The 27,226-nt window shown below is 42.3% G+C and overlaps 1 protein-coding gene and 1 non-coding gene across 3 annotated transcripts in view; one reads left to right on the top strand and one right to left on the bottom strand.

Moving 5' to 3' along the window:
- Window positions 1-27,226, bottom strand: part of FEZ1 (fasciculation and elongation protein zeta 1) — a 43,924-nt gene that overhangs the window by 3,766 nt on the left and 12,932 nt on the right. For both annotated transcript variants that reach the window (XM_019433483.2, XM_019433484.2), the window contains exons 4-8: window positions 11,642-11,728; window positions 9,163-9,331; window positions 5,804-6,075; window positions 4,775-4,855; window positions 3,631-3,706 (exon numbers count right to left, since the gene is read on the bottom strand). In XM_019433483.2, coding sequence (XP_019289028.1) covers window positions 3,631-3,706; window positions 4,775-4,855; window positions 5,804-6,075; window positions 9,163-9,331; window positions 11,642-11,728 — 685 coding nt within the window. The remainder of the gene's footprint in view (window positions 1-3,630; window positions 3,707-4,774; window positions 4,856-5,803; window positions 6,076-9,162; window positions 9,332-11,641; window positions 11,729-27,226) is intronic.
- On the top strand, window positions 18,677-18,749 carry TRNAR-UCU (transfer RNA arginine (anticodon UCU)). The gene has a single exon. It is a non-coding gene; the product is annotated as a tRNA-Arg (tRNA).

Here is a 27,226-nt window from a genome sequence, read left to right as displayed (position 1 = left end):
AAGAATCAGCACTCAACATACTGACAAAGGAGAGAATACATCGAAAGAGTCAGAGGGGCCTGTCAGTGATTTTATTTTCTTTTATCTTATATGTGGGGTTTTTTTCCCATCTATCATCTCCACATTATTTCCTAAGTATATATCTTTAATAAGCATAAACATAAATAAAGCAATTTTAAAAAGAACCCACCTTCAGATGCAATCTAATGTCAAGAATAACAGTCATCCCCATTATCGAATCACCAATAAAATTCTTTAAAGACGTTCTATCCGTGTAAACAGATATTAGAAAAATTTCCCTAATTACGATAATAGATTATTATTCCAATTTATTAACAACAAATGAACTTACTTTCACAAATACTTATTTTTCTATTTCATGCCCGGTACAGTGCCAGAATTTGTGGAAATGCAAAGGAATTATGGACCCTCAGGGAGCTCTTAAAGTTCTCATCGAGACACTTCACGATTTTCACACGTATAAGGCACACAATAGGGAAGTTATGAGCAAATAAAGGCTTTTTAGAGATTTTTTACAATAGTCTTTTCTGTCATTGCACTAGGTAAAACTTTCTATATTCATAATTCATCCTGTGGAAGTCAGCTTTGGAGCAAATCCTTCAAGAACGTTGCTGGACTTTGTTTATAATATCATGGAATGAGGGGAGCAGGGATCCCACCAACCAGATTCTTCATCAACAGATTCTTTAAATAAACCATAGTGTATCTATGCCGTGGAGGCAGGGTCATGAAACTTGGATTTCAAAAATTGGGAGCGGGGGTGTGAGTCAGTGGACAGGTCCGGCCGGAGAAAAGAAAGAGCCTGAACCTGAGGGCTCTCCAGGTGTTCCTTTCTTTTATTTCTTCTGTAGTTTTAGGCATGTATCCGTGTCAACCGGACCGGCTGGAGGTAATTTACAACCGAATACGGGCAGACTAAATGCTGCACCAAGAAGACAGCTTTACAAATGAAATTGTTGCGCTCAGCCAGTATGTGTCTGAGTTCATTGCCCAAATCTGAAATGTATGTGCGTCATCCGGTCCCCAAGAGCTGGTCTTGGGCCTGTGTGTTTGGGTTCAGGAGGAAAGAGGAGATGTTCACAATCCATATGAGGATTTGCCACAAAAAAAAAAAAAAAAAAAAAAAAATAGAGCTTTTATAACCTGCAGTGGAATTCTCATTCAGGAAAGATGGCAGTTTTTTCTTTTAAAAGGAATAAAATATTGGAATGTGGTGGACCCACATGATGGGAGAGAGAGCCATAAAAAGAACGTTAACCAAATGTTAACTGATAGAACTAAAATCATGATACAAAATTTTATAGCCAGTATCATCCCAACTATATGGAGAAGACATAAAATATTATGGCTGAAAACACCAAAATAGTACCCACAGTAGAGGGGACAATGAATTATTTATTTTCTTTTGTTCACTTTCCTGTGTTTCCGAACTGTTCTAAATGATGGAAACACTCCAATTAAAATTTTTCAAGCAAACTTGAAACATGTAAATAAAACCCACTGTTTCTTAATTAAAATGAAAAAATTTCACACTGAATTCCTGAATGGGTATCTGTAATAAATTTATAGCTCTTCCTTTAAAAAAAAAAAATATGATAGAGTACTTTACATACATCAACCTGCGTAATTTGTCCAAATTATTTTCCAAGTGCTTACTGCTTGTGAAAACACAAACAACTTATAAATGTCAGTTCATTTCTGTCAGCTCCCTTTAAAAAAAAATCTTAGTGCATATTTATGCAAATAAAGGAGTTTAAGATGAGGGAAGAGGAAGCCAATGTACTTTGAATTTAAAATTCCGAATTCTCAAGGACGCCGGATCCATGGGTGTGGGCAGGGTTTCCGTTCACCAGAACCGCCTGCTTCAGTTCGCCCAATTGATAAACATGAAACTGTTGGGTCACCTTTTGTAGCAGCAGGGGGCCCAGCGGGGATCTTCCTTCCTCATCTGAACAGGAGAAACTTCTCTTCCCCTTCCCTGGGGTATCAAATAGCCCTGCACCGGTCTGGCCCGATGACGCTGGGCCATTGCCTCTGAAGCAGGGTGACACTGGGCTGGGCGGCCTGGTTAGTATGTCACTCAGTGCCGTGCACGGTTGCCAGGGAGATAGACATTCTTGTGATTCACCGAGCCTGACACCCCATCTCAGTCCCGGACTTTTCTCTTTCGAAAAGCATCAGGCTGACACTGATGGCTAACACCGTGTGCCCTCAGCCCTTCGGGGGTTGCAGTGTCTGGTGTACGTAAGGAGATTTTGCCTACGGAAGGCTCTTTATCACACGTTGGTTTCTCCCGCAGCTCAGAATGTTTATTAATATTTGAAAATAGAGTCAAAGCAAAGGAGAGGAGGCAGTCATTTCCTGGAAGGAAAAACTGTTCTTTCTAGTCAGGCTCACCCACCCCGCCACCCAAGAAACCTTGCTTCTCCTTAAAAATGCAGCCAGTCCTGGAGCACCTGGGTGGCTCAGTCAGTTTAGAGTCTGACTTTGGCTCAGGTCATGATCTCGTGGTTCCTGAGTTCCAGCCCTGTGTTGGCTCCGTGCTGACAGCTCAGAGCCTGGAGCCTGCTTCGGATTCTGTGTCTCCCTCTCTCTCTCTCTCTCCCCCTCCCCCGCTCATTCTCTCTGTCTCTCTCTCTCTTTCTCTCAAAAATAAATAAACATTAAAAAAAAATTTTTTTAATAGTAATAATTTAAAAACGAAGCCAGTCCCATAGACCAAGCTCCCCTCTTCGGGGCCACAAAGTAGGACAAAGTAACCTCAAGTTGCTCACAAGAGAACAGGAAAGGCAGAGAATGCAAGGCTTTGAGCACTGCTGGGTGAGCCCCAGAAAGTCCCTGCGCACCAGCACTGCCCTCACCCAGCCCCCAACCTCTTTCACCAGCTCATTCTTTCCTGGCAAGTCTCTGCCCTTTACAAGGAAGCAGAGGAAAAACAAGACCACTCCAGGGGTGTCTGGGTGGCTCAGTCGGTTAAGTGTCCGACTTTGGCTGAGGTCATGATCTCGACTGCGGTTCAAGTTATGATCTCACAGTTTGTGGGTTCAAGCCCAGCATTGACTCTGTGTTCAGAGCCTGGAACCCGCTTCAGATTCCGTGTCTCCCTCGCCGGCTCTCTCCAACTTGTGCTCTGTTTCTCTCTCAAAGATAAAATAAACCTTAAAAAAATTAGGGGTGCCTGGATGGCTGGGTCGGTTGAGCATCCCACTTGGCTCAGGTCATGATCTCACGGTTCGTGGGTTCGAGGCCCGCGTCGGGCTGTGTGCTGCCAGCTCAGAGCCTGGAGCCTGCTTTGGATTCTGTGTCTCCCTCTTTCTCTGTCCCTCCCCTGCTCATTTTCTCTCTCTCTCTCTCTCACTCTCTCTCTCCCAAGGAAATAAACGTTAAAAGAAAGTTAAACAAAGAAGACAGCTCTGGGTACCACTGCAGAGTATTTTAGTTTTGCCCCTGTGTAGGGGGAAGTGACACAGCGATATGGGGCACATTCTGACCCATCTAAGGCTGCTGTTCTCAGGGAAACCACAGGCCTGAGGCACCAGGGGTGATGCTCACAGGGAAGGGAGGGCGGAAAACGAGCAGCCCATCTCACTGAGGACGAGAGGAACTCACTGTTTGTCAGCATCTGGAGATCTTCCACTGACGGAGGCAAGGCTTTCTTCTCATAAGGGATGACGGTGTTCAGATACTACAAGACAAACAGGGCACACAGGGCTTGAGACTCAAGTATGGTCCCTCTGCTGGGAAGAGGAGTCGACAATTCTCACGGGGATTGCGCTTTTCTCTAACAAACGCGCTCCGCCGAATCAGACACTCTCGGCAACACCCATGACACTGTGCAACCCCTGCGTCAGGACCCTGTCCCCATCGTTGGGGGCGGTCTCTGAAAGTAAGACTTTACCATATTAGCCTTCTATTCCATCTAATGCATTCTTCTGACGCTAGAAGCTTTGGGTTATTTAGGAATCCCGGTGAGCAGAGGCTGAGAGCGGAGAACATTTTAGAGGGGGGTTATATTTTCTCATCCTTCGCAGAGCAAGTTGAAAACGAACAGTCTCCCTTTTGTCGAAAATGACAGGGGAGAGAACCTCAACCCCGCCCTTGGTCTTGGATGTCGGGTTTGCTCCCTCTGCTGGATACGAGGTGCTTCTACAACAAGATCACCTTGGGCCGGTGGGATGTTGGAGAAGGCAGCACCAGAGAGACCCTGAAGGTTGTGGGGGAGTCTGGGGGACTGAGTGAGAAGAGCTGCAGACCTGTATTTTGGTCTTGGTTCTGCGCCTAGCAGTGTGGCCTTGGGAGAATACCTAACGTCTCTGGGCCTTAGCTCTCACGGCTGCAAAGTGAGGCGCCTGAGTTAGATATTCCTAAAATCTCTTCCCACGCCGCAGTGCTAGAATTCTAACCCTGAGGATTCAGCTACAAATGTGTCAAACATACACACAAGCAGTTACGTGCTCTTATTCTACCATCTCAATCTCCTCTGTGTATGCATGTGCCCTTTCAATCAGATTACACACCTCGCGAGGGCAGGGACCAGGACGTACCCATCTTTGTACCTGAGGGCCTGGCAACAGCTCAAAAATGGTTCCCCTTTTAAAAGACACTGGCCGTTCCTCCTTAAGAAAGGAAGAAAATGTGAAGAACCCCACCCCCGCATCCCCCCGCCCCTTGCCCAAGTCCCAGGATAATCCCAGGGAACCACCAAGTTGCAAGAGTCCAGGAGGAAAGCTGGGAGCAAGGGAATTGCTTGTACCTGCTTGTCCGTTCCTGAGGAGCCAAACGTCTGGCGGATGCCACTCTGCAGAATGTTGGAGATGCCTTCCATGCTGAAGCGCTGTGAAGAGGAGGGGGGCTCAAGAACAAACGCTTCCAGCTCCGCAGTCCTCGCCTCCAGGGACCTCGGTGCCCTCCCTAAACTACCCAGACCCACCCACGACCACCGTGTCCCAGATAACACCAAGGCTAAGGGACAGGCCAAAATTTAAGCCTGAGCTTTGCAAGAACCAATCGTAGAGTCTCAGAGACTCTCATCTTTGTCCCTCAGGGCAACAGGCCCCCTGTGCTCCCCTCGCTTCCTCACTTCCCCCTCCACTCCTCACTTCCCCTCCATGAGCAAAGGGAAGAATGAAGCAGGACGGGACACCTGGGGCGGATGATGACGCAAGCGTCTTAAGGAGGAAAACAAAATGTCCAGCCACTGGGAAGGGCGGATGTAAAGCTACTGGCCTTCACTGGGAAGCTTTTCCCAAAAGGCACAAGCCTAGGACCCATTCAATGGGTCTGGGATAGAGCCTAGGCCAAGGTATTTTGAAAAATCTTGGATGATTTCTCCTGAGCTTCCTTCATCAAGAACCACAGGTCTGGAGAATCCTGTTAATATGACAGTAAGGAGTCATAATTTTCAATCCTGAAACACCCCTACTGACATCCTAAAGAGGTAAGTCAGGACGAATAGCAGGGATTCTGACCCTGAGTCCCAGGGCACAATGCCAATCAATACTAAACACTGTCACCCCTCTTTCTAAGGTCTTGCCTAAGTGAACACATGCCATATGCAAGTATTTTCCGATGTCTGCGTCCCGCCTCCCTCAGCTGGACCGGGATCCTCTGGGGGAGTAAAGGAGACAGGGGTGTCTTCTGCCTCTTTACAGCCCCACTGTCTGCCAGGGGTCCTGCTCACAGTCGCTGCTTACGGGTCCTGCACAGGGTCGGTACTGGGACCTGACACGGCGAGGATCCGGGGCCCGGACACACCGGGTCCTCCCCCTGGGGGTCTGCGTACCTTGAGAGGCATCTGGTTTCCCTTCTCTATCCGGCTGCTCTGCAGACTCAGGCCTTTCTCTTTCCGCCTCTTCTTCATCAGCTCCCGCTGCTCCTTCTGCTTGTTCTGAACCTCAATCAGCACCGTGATGAAGGAGTTCTTCACTTCCTTTTCAAACTCCAGCTCGTCCCGGCGGGCCAGCTGTTGCACCAGCTCCTCCGAGAAGTCCCGGATGGCGCCCTCCACCTGGTCCAGCAGCTCGGTCAGCTCCGACCCAGACATGTGCCTCAGGCCTGCAGGGAGAGGCCATCCCGCAGGTGACAGCTGCATCTGAGCCAGAGCCCGACGGGGAGGCTCCCGGGGCTGCTGCTGCTTGAGTGGGTCTGCCTCTCCAGAGGGGACCCCTGCCAACCCCTTATAGGACTGGGAATTGAGGGGCTGCCAGGAAGGGAGGGACCCATATGCCGACAGCCAGAATGAACACCCCTTTCAGGGACACAAAAGAGGAAGAAGAAATAGCCCCCCAGGAAGCCTGTGGACTCTGTCCACAAAAATGCACATGGACAGACATGTGCCGTTTTGATCCTGTGTTCCTGTTCCTACTTATTCTCTATTTCTATAATACTGCAAGTGTAAAATGGGTCAAGAATCAGGGGGAGAGGGGCGCCTGGGTGGCTCAGTAGGTTAAGTGACCGACTCTTGGTTTTGGCTCAGGTCATGATCTCACAGTTCCATGAGTTGGAGCCCTGCATCGGGCTCTGTGCTGGCAGCACGGAGCCTGCTTGAGATTCTCAATCTCTCCCTCTCTCCCTGCCCCTTCCTTGCGTATGCTCTCTCTCTCTCTTTCTCTCAAAATAAATAAATAATAAATAAAAGATATAGCCGGACAGCAAAATAAGCGCAGTGACCTGATGCCCTCTTCACCCCTCCAGTCCTGTCCGGCAGCGAGTGCAGATATCCAGGAACATGGGAAATGTCAACACACTGAAAAATGAACCCTGGCTGGTTGGCACAGAGTCTGCCATCAGAGAAAAGGAAAGGGAACCTGAGATAAAGGGATACAGATAACTTTATCTTAAATTCTTGTCCGCTAAGATTTCTTCATTTAAAATCGATTGTATGGGAATGCAAACTGGTGCAGCCTCTCTGGAAAACAGTATGGAGGTTCCTCAAAAAATTAAAAATAGAACTACCCTATGACCCAGCAATTGTACTACTAGGCATTTATCCAAGGGATATAAGCAGGTGCTCTGTTTCGAAGGGGCACATGCACCCCAATGTTTACAGAAGCACTATCGACAATAGCCAAAGTATGGAAAGAACCCAAATGTCCATCGATGGATGAAATGGATAAAGAAGATGTGGGATATATATACAATGGAGTATTACTCGGCAATCAAAAAGAATGAAATCTTGCCACTTGCAACTACGTGGATGGAACTGGAGGGTATCGTGCTAAGCAAAATTAGTCAGAGAAAGACAAATATCATATGACTTCACTCATAGGAGGACTTTAAGACACAGAACAGATGAACACAAGGGAAGGGAAGCAAAAATAATATAAAAACAGGGAGAGGGAAAACATTAAGAGACTCTTGAATGTGGAGAACAAACAGGGGGTTCCTGGAGGGGTTGTCGGATGGGGGTTGGGCTAAATAGGTAAGGGGCATCAAGGAATCTACTTCTGAAATCACTGTTGCACTATATGCTAACTAACTGGGATGTAAATTAAAAAAATAAAATAAAATAAAATCGATTGTGGAGGGGAGGAGGGAGGCATCGTTTCAAATTGTCCGTTTCTGAGATCTTTTGTTTCGGCCCCAGAATCCATTTTACTTCCCTGTTTCTGCTCTGGCCTATGTGTTTGCTGCCTTGGTTCACCTTCCCCATTTCTTCTGCTCTTTGGAGCTGCCTCCTCCTTCTGCATTTGCCATTTCACTCTGCACTTCAGCTGTTTTTGGGAGTCTTGCGCTGAATGCCGCTGTGTTTGGGGCCTTTGTGTGGCTGAGAACGGCTTGAAGGCAGCCAAGTCTGCCCCATCATTCCCAGCACATTCCTTCTGCATTGGCCATCCCCTGGCCTCTACTCTTTAGGGCTGCAGAGTTTCATTTTCAGGACACAGTTCTTCAGATCAGGCCTCAATTTTTACCATGTTTGGAACTTTACACCTGCCCGGCCCACCTTCTCCCTCTTGTGTTTCCAAGTCCCCACCAGCCTGCATGCAGATCTCCTCGGCCCCTCCTGCAGCATGGGTACCCTTACCCCTCCAGACCGATGACTTTTATACCCAATTGTGCCTTCACTGTGTTACATGTTTCCATTTCACGCCTCATCCGCCTTTTTCTTTGTGTGACTATAATTACTACAAACCTGTATCAGAGAGCTAACCCAGATTAAGAGTACAGATTCTGGAATCAACCTGCCTGGCTTCACATACGGGCTCCACCCCTCGTGACCTGCATGTAGTGTAAGGGCAGATACAAATAAAAAATTAGAGCCTTGACTCTCCCTGTTGAAAATAAGGGAAGAGACTTTCTCTCTCCTTTACCTGACTTTTCTTTGAGAATGGCTTCCTGGGTCCTTTGCAGAGAGATGCCAATCATTTTAATGGCTAAATAAGCCTCTTGCCCGTCTTAGGACTCAGGAATGTTTTCCCAACCCCCTAGGAGTCACAGCTTTGAAAAGTAATCACCAAGGAAGATGACAGGAGCCTAACTAGTCGCCTGACTCCAGATTGCAAAACCTATTTAATGTAATGGGTTGTATCCACTTAGCTGTAGACGAGAGTAGGATTTCTTTCTGCCTGTGATGTGCACCCCATTCTGGCTTAACGCTTATTCAATAATAAAATTGTCCTCTTTCTCTCTTCTCCTCTGTGGAACGGTTTTCTGGGTGAGGAGGAGATTTTGTTTTTAATTATATTTCCCCCACAGTGGCATCAAACAAGTCACTTAACCTCTCAGGATACTCAATTACCTCGATCCTAATGGAGTTGGCGTGGGGAGGAAATGAGATTATGCACAGAAATTCTTAGAACAGGGTCTGGCACATAGAAAGCTCTCCCAAAAATATCAGCTATCATTATTACTACCTTTTTCATTGATTTTACAGTAGCATCACTTTGGATAGTGGGCTCAGATTTCTTCTCCTTTTTCTGCTTTGGTCTTATTCTTTGGTTAGTTTTGCCATTTTTTATTTTGTTTAACTGACTCTTCTCCACCTCCCCACCAAAAAGGCTAACTTCTCTCCTGATGCCCAATAAGAAAGGTGCCACCAGCCTCCTCGATTTGAGGTTCTATTAGCTACATGTGAAGCATGTGCCCAGGGCCTGGCCCAGAATGGTCTTTCTCCTTGGCAAGCCCACCCTCCAGGGCCCTCACCTTCATAGGACCAGTTGTTGTTGAAGGTCTGGGTCAAGGCCTGCATCTCCTGAAGGAGGACAGAGTCAGCCTGGGAGGAGGTTTCTCCCTCATCCTCCTCTTCCAGAACCTCCTCTTCTTCCTCAGGGTCTGGGGAATTCTGCATCATTTCTTCAATCTCCTCAATGACCTAAAGAAGGTACACAAGAGAGTGCTAACTCTGTTCTCTGCTGGAAGGACAGGCTGGCTCAAATTTTGATCGGTTAAGGAAGTTTCTAATTTGCTGCCTGTGAAATTCCCAAAGCGGTATCGTTATTTAATACATATTGAATAATAATAAAAATAGATCTGACCAAAGTCTTACATACACTCTTTCTTTAATGTAAAGCACACTTTAATGTGAAATCGCTTCCAAGAACACCATTTAGATGAGTGCTTTATTGGAGATAAACTCCTCTTTCGGGAAACAAAGCAAAGCTGCCTGGAAGGGAACATTTACTTCAATCTGCTGAGCATTTTATTTCTAAGTGAGGAAATACTTTATCCAACCAACTTTAGCACAAAACCCAGTCCATTAACTGTCACGGTGCTTCTGCTGTTCCTAGAACAGCTCAAAACAGGGAGGCTTTTTCACACCGAGGAAATTTCTCCAGAATTCACCTGGACAGGAACTAGGCTGCCCAGACACAAGTATGAAACAGGATGACAAAATAACAAAAGGGCAGGTAGGGTCCAGAGAGCAGAAAATAGATAGGGAACCAGCTGTAATCTAGACTGTTAACAGGGCCCAGCAGAGGGCTGAATGAGAGGACTGCCATAGGACTGATTCGTCTGTTAATGGTTTACACATAAAGAAAATGGAACAAGCAAAGAAGGTCTGAAAGGCGTCTACAGATGGGTCTTGTCACAATAGGGCATTTTTATACATTTGTCTGTCGATTCTGGGATGGATTGAGGCTCCAGGCTACTGGACTGTGGTCCCTGAAGCAGGTTTCTGCATGTCAGCTGGACCAAGGACAAGGGGACTTAGGGTGCCCTCCTTGAGAATAATTTCTATTTTATCCCCACAACTTCTCAACTCCACTCAGCCAATTTAGGGAATACTTAGTCTTTGCCGAGAGCCGCTTATAAAATGCAAGCAAATGACAAACCCCCTTTAAAATTTTATGGCTCAGTTTCTCGTCTCTCAGACTACTTGTCCTTGACTTTGGATCACTGAATCGTATTTCTCTTACCATTCACAAGAATAACTGTTGGCCCCTATTCTCTTTTTATCCAGCTCCCTTCAATCTCTTGGACCTCATCTGTTTATAATCCCACCTTTTTACCACAGAGTTCCTTTCACCAAAAAGCACTGTCTGGCACCAAAGGCTCCTGGTGGAGTTTTTTGGTGGAACTACTTTGTGAAAAACTTGTATGGCACCTGCTCAAAAAAGTCACCCATAAATATTTGTTGACTAAAAAGTTGAAAAAAGAATCCAAAGACCCAAGATTATTCCCCTGAAGTAATAAGTGACTAAAGCCAAAATATAACTAATTCAATCAAATGTCAAACACTACATTTTTTTTTTTAAACAAAGACTCAACTGCATATTAAGAGTCCTTTTGGGGGGTGCCTGGGTGGCTCAGTCGGTTAAGCATCTGACTTCGGCTCAGGTCATGATCTCATGGTTTGTGAGTTTGAGCCCCACGTCGGGCTCTGTGCTGACAGCCCAGAGCCTAGAACCTGCTTCAGATTCTGTGTCTCCCTCTCTCTGCCCTCCCCCTCTGTACTCTGTCTCTCTCTCTCTCTCATTCCAAAGTAAATAAACATTAAAAAAAAAAAAGAGTCCCTTTGTAAGGCTCAACATTTTGAGTATTCTGTGAAATATGAGAAAATACCCATCAAACAAAAGCCTCATCTGCCACTTCTATCTTTGCAGGAACAGGGATTTAGGACCCTTATTTAAGTGTCTTGACTCTTAATGGGATTGCATGCAGAGGCTTAGCAAGAAGTGAAGCCAGTCAACACTGGGCCTGTCTCTGGACGTAATCAAACATGAGCCCCGCCCAACCCAAGGGTCAGGAATTATGTTCCTATTTACCGCAGGTGGGTAAACTAAGGCATAAAGAGAAATGAAATCCCTTATCACAGATGCGCCGAGTCATCAACACAGCCACACTAGACCATATATCTTTCTTCTGCCTTAAATGGATGTGACAAGGGGCACCTGGGTGGCTCAGTCGGTTAAGCGTTCAACTCTTGGTTTCAGCTCAGGTGGTGATCTCACAGCTCGTGAGTTCAAGCCCCACATCGGGCTCTGTACTAACAGCATGAAGCCTGCTTGGGATTCTCTCTCTCCTCTCTCTCTGCCCCTCCCTGCTCACTCCCTCTCTCTCAAAAATAAATAAACTTTAAAAAAATTAAAATAAAATAAAAAGATGTGACAAGTATGTGTACTTAAACTTTTTCTTGAGCCAGAGAACAAAAAGTCCCGAGAACCAAGAGAAATATTCGTACCTGATCTGCTGTGAGTAGAGGCTCCTCATTGATACCAGAATCGTGTTCACTCTTCTCGTTGAACTCTTCCTCTTCCTTCTCATGGATCTGAAGGGGGGTGGGGAGGGGGTGGAATTCTAATGGATCATCAGCAGAACCAGGGATCTCTTTACTCTCTGGTATCTAGAACGGATAACATGACTGAGAGGCCCCTCCGGCCGTCCATCCACTGTATAAAGAGGGGAATCTGAAGAGGTGCCCAGAGTTTCACCCAATTCCAAACACAGCCCTCCTGCACAACATGCATCCCTGAGTCAGGAAAGGACAACGAGGGATGTCTGACTCAAAGGGAGGAGCACTGTTCTTTAACCCACAGACAGGTTGTCCCTGTGTGAACGAGGGACCTTCCCAAGGCAAGTTACACTGTCGACAATTCCTGCAGCAAAGTCACCCTTATTTATACAAGGAGTTTCAATCTGGGGTTTTGTTTCCAGAGTTTACTTAATTAGGCATTTTAACGGGTGGGTTGTTCCAATCCAAACAGTCAAGCTTTTAGAACTTGATGAAAGGCTGTCTGGAATTGGAATTGGAATTGGAATTGGAATTGGAATTAGAATTGGAATTCTAGGCTTGGTGTCATAGTTGCAGAAGGAGGTGATGAATCTACATGAGGCATGCCACAGTATCACCTGACCACGTGAACTACAGGACAGACTAAACATCAAAAATATTGAAACATTTGTCGTTTCTCCAAAATTCCACAATGCCAAGTAAGATTCTGAAAGTTCACAGCCATTGTGATTCTAGATGTTGAAATCCAACAAGGTATTCACAGCACATCTGGCTTTACTGACCATATCCCAAACAGCCACGGTCCAGCACTTAGGTTCAAATCCTACACAAAATAAACCACTAAATCACCCCACAGGCTGTCTGTGCCCAGAAGTCAGATTTGAGAGCATATAAAGGCTGGTAAGGAGAGCCTCCAGGAAATCTTTCTGCAGAGACACCTCTCTTCCTGGAATCAATTTTTACTTGCTCTTTGATAGCTGGCATGCTTATCTGCCTCTTCCCTGGGGATTACACTTCTGTTCCGACAGAAAACACCCAGTTCTACCCCAAGCAATCATGTCAGAGATCATCTATCCTCAGAAATTTCTCCCCTCTTCTTTGAGCTCCACCTTGGCAGATGCCCCTAACAAAACACATCATCTTCTGTCCACGTTTGCGTGAAACTAGGACTATGTCATTAAAAAATTAATCAAATATATCTCAAATGCTGTCTGCACTCAACCTGGATGAGGGGTAGGACCGGGAAGTAATGGGATCATTTGAGGGGCTTGTGCGCCAGATGGTGACATCTATTTCTGTTGGCGAACCCATATGCTGCTCTCTCTGCCAAGTTTACCTACCACCTGTGGTGGCCGCCTGGCTTCCGCACTCCCCACTCTGCAGAACGAAGCTCCCGGAGCCCCGCTTTGTTCACAACTACACTTGTGGCAAAAGTTCTCAGGGCCAGAAAGGCCCAGAAGCTAGAAGTTAGGCTCACCCTGGGGAACAGAGGTTGTTGTTTTCTGTTTGGATGATTTTCTATAGGCGAGTGTGAGATATAACCAGAATTTCTTTGACATTAAACCTACTCTAAAAACATATCTTCTGAGACATGGCCAATTTTCACTGACTGCTAATACTGCATCATTGAGCTACGCTGTCTGCTTTCCCAAGGTCTTCCCTCTGAGCTCCTGGCTGAAAGCAGGGAGGGAGCTTCTAGGGACAGACGCTTCTTGCTGTTTAAATGTTAGTGAACCCGAGCAGTGGCATGGATGCCTCTTGGAGCTTTCTCGCCTCTCCCTCTGGCACAAAGCCTGCGGGTCTGATTTGTCAGGCTTGGGTAAAAAGAGACCTGAAAATCAATTATAATGAATGATAAGTCACCCTGAGTTCCTAGTATTGTGTGAGCCATCCCTACCCCACGTTTTCTCAGATCTCAGAAGCCTGATGCTAAAAAGTAAAATAAAAGGAGAAATAAACACAAAGTACTTAAAGTCCTGGCTCCTTCCCTCCGCTCTCATGTGTGGATTATCCCCCCTGCCTCTGATTTCACACATCTACCCCATCCCTGGCCTTTTCTCCTCCCTCTCTAGCTTTTGGTTCTCATTCTCTCTTCCTTCCTTACCCTCTCTAGGGCTCTTCCCACATTTTCTCCCCGTCCTAGCAGACTCTGTTCTGCCTACAGTTTGTGTCCCTTCTCAACAAGACTTCTTTCCTTATGAATGCCTTTTATAGACTCCCTACTTCCCTTCTTTACCAGGACAATATCTCAGGCAGAGAGTGGAAAACTGGGTGGGAACAAATAGGGAAAAAAAAGAAAAAAATTTGAAAAATGGTAACACTAGTACATATGGATAGGATTATATGATTTACACACACACACACTTATGTACGTGGAAGAGTATGTATACACTCTTATTCTCATATATGAGAGACCTAGAAATTGCTACAGGGAGTTTGTTTAGTCTCTTGTGTGGCATTGGGAAGACTAAAGCCAAAAACAACCTGCAGGCTAGGTCATTTAAGGCTGAATTAGCTTGTAGACTAAAACTCACATTGTGTCCATACTATAGAAGTGAACTATGACTGTTTCAAGAAAAATCATTCTTCCCAGTGACTTCTTTCCAGAACTGAGAAAAAAAGACCGAGATCCAGAAAAGATCTGGCCATACTATTCGACAAGCCATTTCTTCCTCCTGTTTTGGGTCAAGGGTGTGCCCCCAAGGCTGTAACGTGGTAGCTTCAAACTTGACACTAAATGTGGAGAACCTTCCCTGGAGCCTATAAGACTGCCAAGTCTTGCTGCACAGAAGTCTGAGTGAGGACTGAAATTACAGGGTCCTTGTGTTCAATAATGACTATTAACCAGATGATTCTATTCCCTCCCCTTATCACAATTGTTTCACACAGGTGGTTGCCTTCTTGACCAAAAGTAAGAGAATGAAGGTACATTTTCACCTTCGGTCAAAAGTTAAAAAAAAAAAAAAAAATCAATGGCATGCACCCAGCCCAGGGAAAAGACAACTACATCCCCTGTATGCTTGTGAACAACCAGGAAACATCTGTGTGGGGTTAAGTCAATGCCTCTGAATCCCCACAGTGAGATGCACCAGAGCCCAGCAAACAGCATGTAGACAACAGACGCTTCTTGAACGAATTAATGAACACATGAAAGAGACAGGAATGGCAACACTATTGCCTCCTATAGTCGGTCCCTGTCCACATACAACTTAGCTGTTTAGTCACCTGGAAAACAGAAGAGTGGAACACCCGGTCCTGGATGTTCGTTCCTCTTATCCAAGACAACTGCCGTGTGCTATTAATTCAAGTTACAGGGACAAAAGAGACTGTCTTGTACATCAATCAGGGACAAAGTATTGATTAACTGAAAAACCCAATAAACGTGGAGAACTTTAAATAATAATAATACTACAGAACTCGAGCATAGTATTTTGACCTAAAAATGTAAGTGTACACGTATTTTTCCCCCAAGCTCCTAACGTAAGGCCAAGGCCTTTTTCTTCATGATGGGCCTCTGAGTAGAGGTTCCATGTCGTCTTTCTCCTATCATCCACATCAGAACACAATTTTTTAAGATGATTTAAATGATTTCCCATTTCTGTGTTTTCATAGCAGGAGGAAGACAGGAGATAGCACACACACTCCATTATCTCCTCTTCCTCCTGAAATCTGACTACAGCGAGAGCTAAAGGACCAAAAGAGGATATCCCACAGGAACAAAACAAACCAGAGTAAAGACAACAGCAAAGGAGATGCTAGAAAGCAGATGCTGAGCTAGCAGGCTACAGGAGTAAGCTCTGTAGGAGGAGGCTTCCCAAAGTAAGTGCTTTTACCCCAAAGATGCTGAAAGACTCAGAATTGGAGACTTCAGGTGGTACTGGGAGGTGGGGCTGCAAAAAGAAGGATCTGCTGGGATTCTTCATAGGAGCAGCAAGACCCTGGGTCTCTTCTCCCTTCCCACGTAGAAGGGCAACTACCGCCCTCTCACCATTAAAAGAAGTGGAGATTTTACTCTGGAAAGGTTGAACTAGGAGGCCCTGGACTCAAGATACCCGTGGCCACCTGAAAGCAGGGGTGAGGGATCTTGCCCCAAACAGAGGGATTAAGTGAAAGTCTACATACTCACCAAGACCCTCCTGCCCTTATTAGGCTCTAAGGACACTGGCAGTCAGGCTTATCCTCCTCAAGCAAAACATGACTCAAGTCACTAACCAGCACATTTCTATTACACTGCCCAAGAAAAAAGACCTATAGATACATGTCAATATTTGGGGCCTCCAAAAAAAATGACCAGGTCCTTACTGATCACTATAGTGGGGGCAGCAGGAGATAAGACCTGCCCCAAAGGAAGAGCTCAATGAGTCTAGCTTCACTTTTAAATATGAAATTATGCCCAAGGACTGTCAAACATTTGCAGACAATCCCCAACATGAAAGACAGGGACTGAAACAAATACATAGGAAAAGCAAATCAAAAGCAATACAGAGGGCAGAAGAAACTCCTTCCTATCATTACTGCCCTCAGAAAGACATCAAGAAAACACTGCTTCCTTGAAACATGGTCTTTTTAGTAGAATTAATTAAAGAAAAAAAAAACAATAAGAAAGAGCTCTTAGGCACTAAAATTTTAGTAGCAAAATCTGTATTTTCAAAAGAAGAATTGAAGATAAGGTTGAGAAAATCACTGAGAGAGTAAAGCAAAATAAGTGGATAGAAAATGGGAGGGTAGAAAAAGCAGAAGATCATTTTAAGTCCAACACTTGAATAAAACAAATTCCAAAACACAAAAACACAAGAGATGGTCTCTCTCAGCCACAAAAGAGTAGCTAGTATTGGACTTACCGCTTCAGCCACATACAACTACAAATCTGGAAAAAATCTATGAGCCAATTGTTTTGAGGCACTGGGCATAGACAGTGAAAGGCTGTGACCATTGAAAGAAGGGAAAACATGAAATAAATGAAAGCTGAGAATCTGCCACCTGTGAACTAACACTACAAGAAATCCTATAGAAAGTTTTTTGGCCTAAAAGGAAATGATTAAAAATCAGACCCAAGGGAAGGAACAAATAATACCAAAAATGGTAAATATTAAAAATTTATGCTTTTTTCCTTCTCCTAATTTCTTTAAAAGACAACTAACTGTCTAAAGCAAAACATAAAAACTTTGTGTTGCGGGGTGCATAATATGGATTGCAATAAAATATATGACAACAATAGCACAGAGGATAACAGGAATATACTGATACTGCAGAAAGTGTTTTACATTTTATGTGAAGTAGCATAATATTAATCCTAAATGCACTATGATAACTTAATAATGCAGAGTATAATCGTTAAAGAAGTCAGTAAAAAACAAAAACAGAAACAAACCAGAAACACACACACCAAGAGGTATAGCTAAAATCTAATGGAAGAAATAAAATGGAATACCAAACAAATTTGATTAACCCAAAAGAAGGCAGGGAAGATGGAACAGAGGAATAACAACAACAACAAAAACCCAGAGAGGACAAACAGAAATGCAAGATCATACATTTAAACACAAACTATTTGGGGCGCCTGGGTGGCTCAGTCAGTTGAGCGTCTGACTTCGGCTCAGGTCATGATCTCACAGCTCTGAGTTCGAGCCCCACGTTGGGCTCTGTGCTGACAGCTCAGAGCCTGGAGCCTGCTTCTGTGTCTCCCTCTCTCTCTGCCCCTAACCCACTCACGTTCTGTCTCTGTCTGTCTCAAAAATAAATAAACATTTAAAAAAAAAAAAAAACACAAACTATTCAAGTTACTTTAAGTGTTAATGGACTAAACACTATGCAAATGAATTAAACCCAATGAACGAAAAAGCACACGTCATCATTTTCAGACTAAATATAAAAGATGAGGGTGCCGGAATGGCTCAGTCAATTAAGTAACTGGCTCTTGATTTCAGCTCAGGTCATGGTCTCATGGTTCGTGGGATGGAGCTGCAGGCTGGGCTCTACGCTGATGGCATGGAAGAGTCCCCGCTCCCCGCCCCTCCCCGGCTCTCTCTCTTTCTCTCTCAAAAATAAGAATAATAATAAAAAAAAAAAACCTCAACTATATGCAATCTATAAAAGACACTCTTTAAACATAAAGACAGGAACAGGTGAAAAGTAAAAGGACTGATAGAAACACCGTACAATCCAGTAATTACACTGGCAGGTATTTACCCAAAGAAAATGAAAACACTAATTCAAATAGACATATGCACCCTTATGTTTATTGTAGCATTATTTACAATAGCCAAGATATGGAAGCAACCTGTGTCCATCAATAGATGAATGAATAAAGAAGATCTGGTATATATATATATATGTATATATATATATATATATATATACATATATATATATATATATATACATATATATATATATACATATATATATATATATACATATATATATATATATATATATATACAATGGAATATTACTTAGCCATACAAAAGAATGAGAATTTGGGGCACCTGGGTGGCTCAGTCAGTTAAGCATCCGACTTCAGCTCAGATCACGATCTCGTGGTTCATGAGCTCAAGCCTCGAATCGGGCTCTGTTCTATCAGTGCAGAAGAGCCTGCTTCAGATCTTCTGTCTCCCTCTCTCTCTGCCCCTCCCCTACTTGTGCACTCGCACACGTGCACACACACTCACTCTCCCTGTCTCTCTATCTCAAAAATAAAAAAAAAAAAACATTAAAGAAAAAGAATGAGGTCTTGCCATTTGTGACAATATGGATGGAGCTAGAAGGTATTATGCTAAGTGAAATAAGTCAGAGATAGTCAAATACCATGATTTCACTTATATGTGGAATCTGAAAGACAAAACAACCAAAAATAGAAACACTCATAAATACAGAGAACAAACTGATAGTTGCCAGAGGGAAGATTGGTGGGGGTAATGGGCAAATAGCTAAAGAGGTACAAACTTCTGGTTATAAAGCAGACAAATCAGGGCGGGGGGGGCCACCTGGCTGGCTCAGTTGGTAGAGCATATGACTTCTGATCTTGGGGTCATGAGTTCAAGCCCCACGTTGGGCATAGAGCTTACAATAAATGAATCAATCGATCAATCAATCATGGAGATGAAAAGCACAGGAAAGGAATATAGTCCATAATATTGTAATAACACTATATAGTGACAGATGATAACCACACTTATCATGGTGAGCATTGCATAATGTACAAAATTGTCAACTCACTATGTTGTGTACCTGAAAAAAGAACTAATTTAATGTTATATGTCAATTTTACTTCAATAATAAAAATTAAAACCAAGAACCAAATTGTAGTGGATAAACAGGCAAAATAATCAGTTAAGATATAGAAGAATTCAACAACACTTAAACCAACTTAATCTAGTTGATCTTTATAGAACATTGCAACCAACAATTACAGAATATACATTCTTTTCAATGGCACATAGTACATTCCTAAGATACAACGTATGCTGAGCCATATATCGATCCCAATATATTTTAAAAGACTGAATTTGTACAGACTGTGTTCTTGCCAAAACTAAATTAGAAATCAATGACAAAATGATAACTATAAAATCCCCAAACATTTTGAAATTCAGCAACATACATCTAAATTACCCATAGGTCAAAGAAGAAATCACAAGAGCAATTAGAAAATATTTCAAGCTGAAGGTTAACAAAAACATGCCATATCAAAACTATGGGATTCAGCTAAAGCAATGCTGAAAGGAAATTTTATTACTTTAAGATGCTCATGGCATTGCTGATCTGAATGCTTGTGTCCTCCCCAAATTCACATGTTGAAATCTTAATGCTCAATGTGATGGTATTAAAGGTGGGCACTCAGGGATTTGCTTGGGTCATGAGGGTGGAGCCGTCATGACTGGGATTGGTACCCTAGAAAAGAGGCTCCACAGAGCTCCTGAGATCCCTTGTACCAATAAGGACACAGCCAGAAATTGACAGTCTGTAAGCCAGAAGAGGGCCTTTACCAGAACCTAATCATGCTGGCACCCTGGATGTCCAGCCTTCTTAACTGTGAGAAGTAAATCTCTGTTGTTTATAAGCCATCCTGTGTGTGGTATTGTGTCATAGCAGCCCGAGTGGACTAAGACAATTATTTTTAAAGTTTAAAATCTGATCTAAGCTCCTACCTTACAGGGCTTAGTAAAACCCTAGTCAGTGTAAGGAAGGAAATAATAAAGTTAAGGAAAGAAATCAACAAATGAGAAAATGAACAAACAACAGAGGAAAAGAAAACTAAAAGTGCTGTTCTGGAAAGATGAGTAAAAGTGACAAACCCATCATTAGACTTAAGAGAGAGGATGGGAGGGAGAGGGAGAGAAGGAGAAAGAAAACACAAATTAGCAGATCAGAAATAAAAAGAGGACCATCACTATAGATCTTACTGACATTAAATAATAAGAACATATCATCAACAACTTTGTGGTCAATACATTCAATTATTTAGATTAAATGAACAAATTCCTTGAAAAACACTATTTACCAAAATCAGCTTGGGAAGAAATGGAAAATTTGAACACCTCTACATTTATTGATTTATTTATTTTTAATTAATTTTTTTAACGTTTATTCATTTTTGAGAGACAGAGAGAGACAGAGCATGAGTGGGGAAGGGGAAGAGAGAGGGAGACACAGAATCTGAAACAGGCTCCAGGCTCTGAGCTGTCAGCACAGAGCCTGATGCGGGGCTCGAACTCACAAACTGCGAGATCCTGACCTGAGCCGAAGTTGATCACTCAACCGACTGAGCCACCCAGGCGCCCTGTCCCCTCTACATTTATTAAAGAAATTGAATGTGTAACCAAAAATCTTCCACAGAGAAAACACCTGGTTCAGACGGTTTCACTGGTGTAGTCTATCAAATATGTAAGGAAGAGATAATACCAGTCTAAGACAAACTCAGAAAGTAGAAACATTCCCAATTCATGTTATGACATTACAATAAAAGAAAATTACAGAAAAAGATTCCTTGTGAACATAGATGCAAAAATCTTTAATAAAATATTAGCAAATCAAATCCCACATTATGTAAAATCGATACTATATCATGACTAAGTGGAGTTTATCTTAAGAATGAAAGGTTGCTTTAATATTTGAAAATCAATTAATGTAATACATCACATTAACATAATAAATTGATCTACCTACATAAATGGATCTATGGATTTAACACACAATCACAGTTGAATTTTCAGCAAGTTATAGAAATTGATTAGCTGATTCCACAATTTATATGGAAATGCAAAAGACCTAAAATAGCCAAAAGAGTGGCTCTTGGGTGGCTCAGTTGGTGAAGAATCTGACTCTTGATTTCAGCTCGGGTCATGACCTCACAGTTTGTGAGTTCGAGCCCTGCATCAGGTTCCTCACCGACAGCACAAAGCCTGCTTGGGATCCTATCTCTCCCTCTCTCTCTGCCCTCCCTCCCTCAAAATAAATAAATAAACTTTACAAAATATAAAAACAAAAAGTAAATAAAATAAAATACCCAAAACAACTTTGGAAAAAAAGAACAAAGTTGAAAGACTTATACAGTTGACCCTTGAACAATGCAGGGGTTATGGGTACCAATGCCCTGCACAGTGATAATCTACATGTAACTTTTTACTCCCCCACACTTAACTAAAAGTAGCCTACTGTTGATGAAAGCCTTACTGATAATATAGACAGTTGATTAACATATATTTGGTATGTTATATGTATTATACACTGTATTTTTATAATAAAGTAAGCTTGAGAGAAGAAAATGTTATTGAAAATCATAAGGAAGAGAAAACACATTTACAGTACTATACTGTATTTACAAAAAAAACTCCATATGTAAGTGGTCCCACGCAGGTCAAACCCATGTTGTTCAAGGGTCAGCTGTCCTACTTTATATCAAGACTTATTACAAAGCTACAGTAATGAATACAGCATGGTATTGGCATAGACACACAGCAATGAAACAGAATAAAGAATTCAGAAATAGATCCACACATATATGGTCAATTGATTTTCAACATAGGTGCCAAGACAATTTAATAGGGAAAGAACAATATTTCCAATAAGTAGTATCAGAACAATTCGATAGCCATACACGTACACACACACACACACACACACACACACACACACACACACACCAACTTTGACCCTTACCTCACACCATATATAGAAGCTAACTTGAAATGAATCATAAACCACAGAAGAGCTAAAACTATAAGACTTCCAGAAGACTTAAGAACAAATCTCAGTGACTTCTTAAATACTACGCAAGAGGGGGTGCCTGGGTGGCTCAGTCAGTTAAGCATCCAACTTCAGCTCAGGTCATGACCTCACAGTCCATGAGTTTGAGCCCCACATTAGGCTCTGTGCTGACAGCTCAGCTGACAGCCTGGAGCCTGCTTTGGATTCTGGGTCTCGCTCTCTCTCTGCCCCTCCCCCACTTGTGCTCTGTCTCTCTCTCTCAAAATAATAAGTAAAGATTTAAAAAAATTATAAACAAATAAATAAATACTACACAAAGAGCACAAACTATAAAAGAAAAAAAAATCAATAAATTGGGATTGATCACATTTAAAAAACATTTGGCCTTCAAAAGATAAGGTTAAAAAAGTTAAGAAGCATAGACAAAAAGAAGATATTTGCAAAACATAGGACTTAAGACTTATGTCTAGAATATATGTGTTAAATTAATTAAACAAGGAGGCCATTAGAGTGATGTGGTTTCAATGACTTAGAAGCCTACTAAGCAAACCAAAATCTAAGTCTCTAATGCCTCAAGGTTAAGAATTCAAACCAAAGAACAACCAATCACAAACAGCCAACTGGCCTTTCCCAAATAATACAACCACTTAAGCTATAGTTAATCAATTTCCTTCTTTGCTTCTACCTTTTCTATATAAAAGTCTTTCCTGTAGCTCCTGTTGGTGGAACACTCCTAACCACTTTAGCTTTGGCACTGTCCTATTTGATTCTTACTCAAGTAAACTCTTAAAAATTTAGTATGCCTCATTTTATCTTCTAATGTAAAGAATAATAACAATTTAGGGGCGCCTGGGTAGCTCAGTCGGTAAGTGTCTGACTTCAGCTCAGGTCATGATCTCGCGGTTCGTGAGTTCAAGCCCCGCGTCAGGCTCTGTGCTGACAGCTCAGAGCCTGGAGCCTATTTCGGATTCTGTGTCTCCCTCTCTCTCTGCTCCTCCCCCCAGTCATGCTCTGTCTCCCTCTCTCAAAAATAAATAAAAACATTTAAAAATTTTTAAAAAAAGAATAATAACTATTTAAAGAGAATACAAACACCACATTAAGAAAGTGGGCAAAAGATTTAAATGCGCTCTTCACTGAAGAAGATACACAGATGGTAAATAAGTACATGAAAAGATGCTCCATATCATATGTTACTAAGGGAATTCAAATTTAACCCAAATAAGACACTCCATATACCTACTCAAATGTCTAAAATGTAAAAGTCTCCGTCTCTTTCTGACCCTCCCCTACTTGCAAACGTGCTCAACACCCTGTAGCTCTTTCTCTCAAAAATAAATAAATATTATAAAAATAAACAACAAAATAAAAGGCCATCTATAACAAGTGTTGGTGAGGATGTTGAATAACTGGAGCTCTCAAACTGGAAAACAGTTTGACAGTTTCTTAAAAAGCAAAACATACACTTACCATATGACCCCGACGTTCCACTCATAGGTTATTTTACCCAAGAGAAACAGAGACATATGTCCACAAAAAGACTTAGGCAAGAATGTTCATAACAGCTTTATTTGCAATATTCAAAAACTGGAAACAACCTAAATGTCCATCAACAGGTGAATGAATAAGCAAATTATGGTATATCTATATAATGGAATCCCCTCTGCAATAAAAAAGAATGAACCATTGATACAAACAACAAAATGGATGACTATCCAAACAATTATACTGAGTCTTAAAAAGCCAAACCAGGGGGCGTCCGGGTGGCTCAGTCGGTTGGGTGTCCGACTTCGGCCTAGGTCATGATCTCGCCGTTCCTGAGTTTGAGCCCCACGTCAGGCTCTGTGCTGACAGCTTGGAGCCTGGAGCCTGTTTCAGATACTGTGTCTCCCTCTCCCTCTCTCTGCCCCTCCCCCGTTCGTGCTCTGTCTCTCTCTCTCTCAAAAATAAACATTAAAAAAAAAGCCAGACCTGCCCCCCCCCAAAAAAAGAGTGCATGCTGCATGACTCCATTTATAGGAAATTCTAGAAAATGCAAATTAATCTATAATGACAGAAATGGGTTGCCTGGAGATTGGAGGGTGAAAGAGAGTAGTAACGGAAATGTTCAGTATCTTGATTGTGATGATGGTTTCACAGATGTATACATATGTCAAAACTTATCAAATTGAACACTTTAATATGTGCCATTTATCATATGCCAATCATCCTTCAGTAAAGCTATGAGAAAAAAAGAAAACCATAAAATGAAATGAAATAAAAGAATAATACACCATGACCAAGTTGGATTTATCTCAAGAACGCAAAGTTGACTTAATATTTGAGAATCAATTAATGTAATTTATCATATTAACATAATAAAGGATAAAACTACACATGTAATCATCTCAATAGAGGCAGAAAACAGAAATAATTAATCTTCAGAGAAATAACACAAGAAAACATGCCACAATTTAGTCCAGGTTGAAAGGGCCCACTAAGTATAATGTAGAATGAATGGGGGGGGGGGCACACACTACAAGGCACATCACTGGAAAATTTCAAATGAGAAAGAAAAAAGAACATCCTGAAAGCTAGTCACATATAAAAGAAGGAGAATCAGAATGAATTTGAGGGCTTCTCAACAGCAAGTGAAAGCTGGAAGATAAGAGAACAATGTCTTCAGAATTCTGAGTAAAAAAAACTTTTTGCAACCTAAATTAACTATCAAGTCAAACTCTCAACCAAGTACATGACAGGAGAATAAAGACATTCGCGTAGATTCTAAAAAAGATATTCTTCTGTACCCTTTCTCAGAATATACCGATTTTTTTCCCCACAAACCAAGGAAATAAACCCAGAAAGATAAAAAACTATGGCAGTCAGAAGGCAGGGAGAGAGTCAGGAAGGATCCCCAGGATGAAGGTGAAGGCAAGTCCCAGGGACAACAGCTGGGCATCAGATCTAGAATACAACCAGACTAGTTCATAGCAGAAAGATGACAGTACAAATTTGGATGCTTCAAGACCAAACAAAAAACAAAAAACAAAAAAAAAATTCTGAATTGATAGAATATCTGATTTATTTAACCATATTGTGAGATTTAAATTTCACTCCATTTGGGATTGAACTACTGATAAATAGATATACAGAAAACTAAGCAAAACAAAAAACAAAGTCAAGTCTTTACTCCGGGTTAAACAAAAAGTGGTATAAGAAAGGAAATATTTTTATACAACACTACATGATTCAGTAAGAAATAGTATTTACATAGTTACAACGGTATATATTTTGAGTATTGATTTCACTATATAAATTGGTGACAATCCTATGAGAAAGCTAAGTGTGAGTATTTGAAGTGGTGTATAAGAATTAAACTTATCTTCCATCATGCAAAGTTAATAGATAACAGCCAAAAACTGTTTATTTTAATCATCAAACAGCAATATAAATGTATTACTTAGGAAATTTGAGATATATGCCAAAAGAAATCAAAGTGGTTGCCTCGGGGCGCCTGGGTGGCTCAGTCAGTTGGCTGACGGACTCTTGGTTTCGGCTCAGGTCATAAGCTCACTCTTTGTGGGTTTTAGCCCTTTGTTGGGCCCCATGCCAACAGCACATGGCCTGCTTGGGATTCTCCCTCTTCCTCTCTTTCTGCCCTTCCCTCACTCTCCCTCTCAAAATAAGTAAATAAATGTGAAAAAAAAAAGTGGTTGGCTCTATGGAATAGGGAAAAGATAAGGCAGGAGCTGCTGGGGTGGTTTTTAAGGTCTTATAATATTTCTAAAGTATTATCTGACTCTTAAAGCCATGTACATGTGTTATTTGATCTTCCAAATGCAAAATGTGATTCTCTTTGCTGTCACAATCCAACAGTTTCCATAATTCTGATTATATCACTTATAGTCAGAAGGACAAGGATAAAGACGTTCAAGAACAAACACGCCTGATTCTTGGCAATGAACCACTTAAGTAGAAGAGGAGCTACGAGGGCTTGCTAGAAGAAGCCTACCAGCTGTGTGCATTCGGCAAGCCAAGGGCATTGGGTCAGTCGCTCTTTTATAAAAGTACAGAGCACTGGTTAATCTAGCAAATCATTTAAACTGAGGTCAGTTAAAAGAGCTTCTACTGTAATGAATCCAGATAATAAAGGAGATGAAATAAAACAGCCTTAATCCATCCACTTCTGCTACCCTGTCATTTTCCCATGGGTTAGATGGAAGAAATTCTACAAGGAGTGGAACTCAAGATCATCCTTCTCGGGGCCATTCAATTTGCCCTGAAATATTAACCCTCTTGAGGGAAATCTGCAAATGAGGATAAATTAGAGTCCTTCTGAAGGGCAGGCGGTCTTATACATCCTTTGGCTTAATCCACAAAATTAGTTGGAAAGGGAGCCAAAGAGATAAAGCGAAATCTGCCTTTTGCACCGTGATGGGCCTGATTTCATTTCAGTAACTAGATTTAGTCCATGGTTGCCTCCTTGTCCTTTGCATTTGGGATAAGGATACATATAAGCATTGCAAGAGAAAATGAGCAGTCAGGAATCAAAACAGGAACTGAGACACAGCCTCCTATAGCCACGATGAGTAGGCTTGCATCAAATCTCCGAGTCTTGAAGTCACCATTTTACCTGTCCCACTCAATGAAACCTTGAAGTTTTGAGATTTCGGGATTGCTAATTATTAGAAGAGTTAAGAAGGATATACAGCCACCTTTTCAACCAATCAGGCAACTGCTGATCTTTTTGCTGTGCTATTTTGGGCAATGATCTGCAGAAATTTCTCTCTTGCTTTTTCACTTGGACTCAATTCTGGAGCACCTATGAAGATTAGATCCACCTTCCTTTCCCTCATTTGCTGAGCCCACAGGGCTGTGACAGCCCTTCGTGATAAGAAATCGTCAAATTTCCTTATAGCTGAAACCAGAAAACCAAGCAAGGCAGAAATTGGCTTTTAGTGTGGACAAAGCCATTAAATAATTTTACCTTCCTATATGTAGATTCAGCTAGGAGGGGTCATTTGGATCTTCTGAAAGGTCACTCCCCATAGCCTATGCAGATCAACAGAAAAATAAGTATTCTCTTCATTCAGAAGCCCTTAGGCCACCTTCTTCTTTGGCATCAGTAAGCACAGAATGTGACTCTGGTTCAGCCACAAGAACGGCTTCTCGGTCGAGTCTATAAACGTCTCATTGGCCACTCCCCACTGAGTGGCCACCTCACTAATGTCTAGGCCCCAACTCTGGCCATTAGCCAGGCTTTGAGTTTGCCACAAATCTATCAGCACCTGCCATCTTGTGTTTGGTGAGGCTGAACTCTTCCTTTTGGATAGGAAAACCTGATTC

Source organism: Panthera pardus, unplaced genomic scaffold (assembly GCF_024362965.1).
Source record: "Panthera pardus isolate Hobbes unplaced genomic scaffold, ASM2436296v1 HiC_scaffold_12, whole genome shotgun sequence".
In the NCBI taxonomy this organism is placed as follows: domain Eukaryota; kingdom Metazoa; phylum Chordata; class Mammalia; order Carnivora; family Felidae; genus Panthera; species Panthera pardus.
This window is presented reverse-complemented; position numbering and strand designations above follow the sequence as displayed.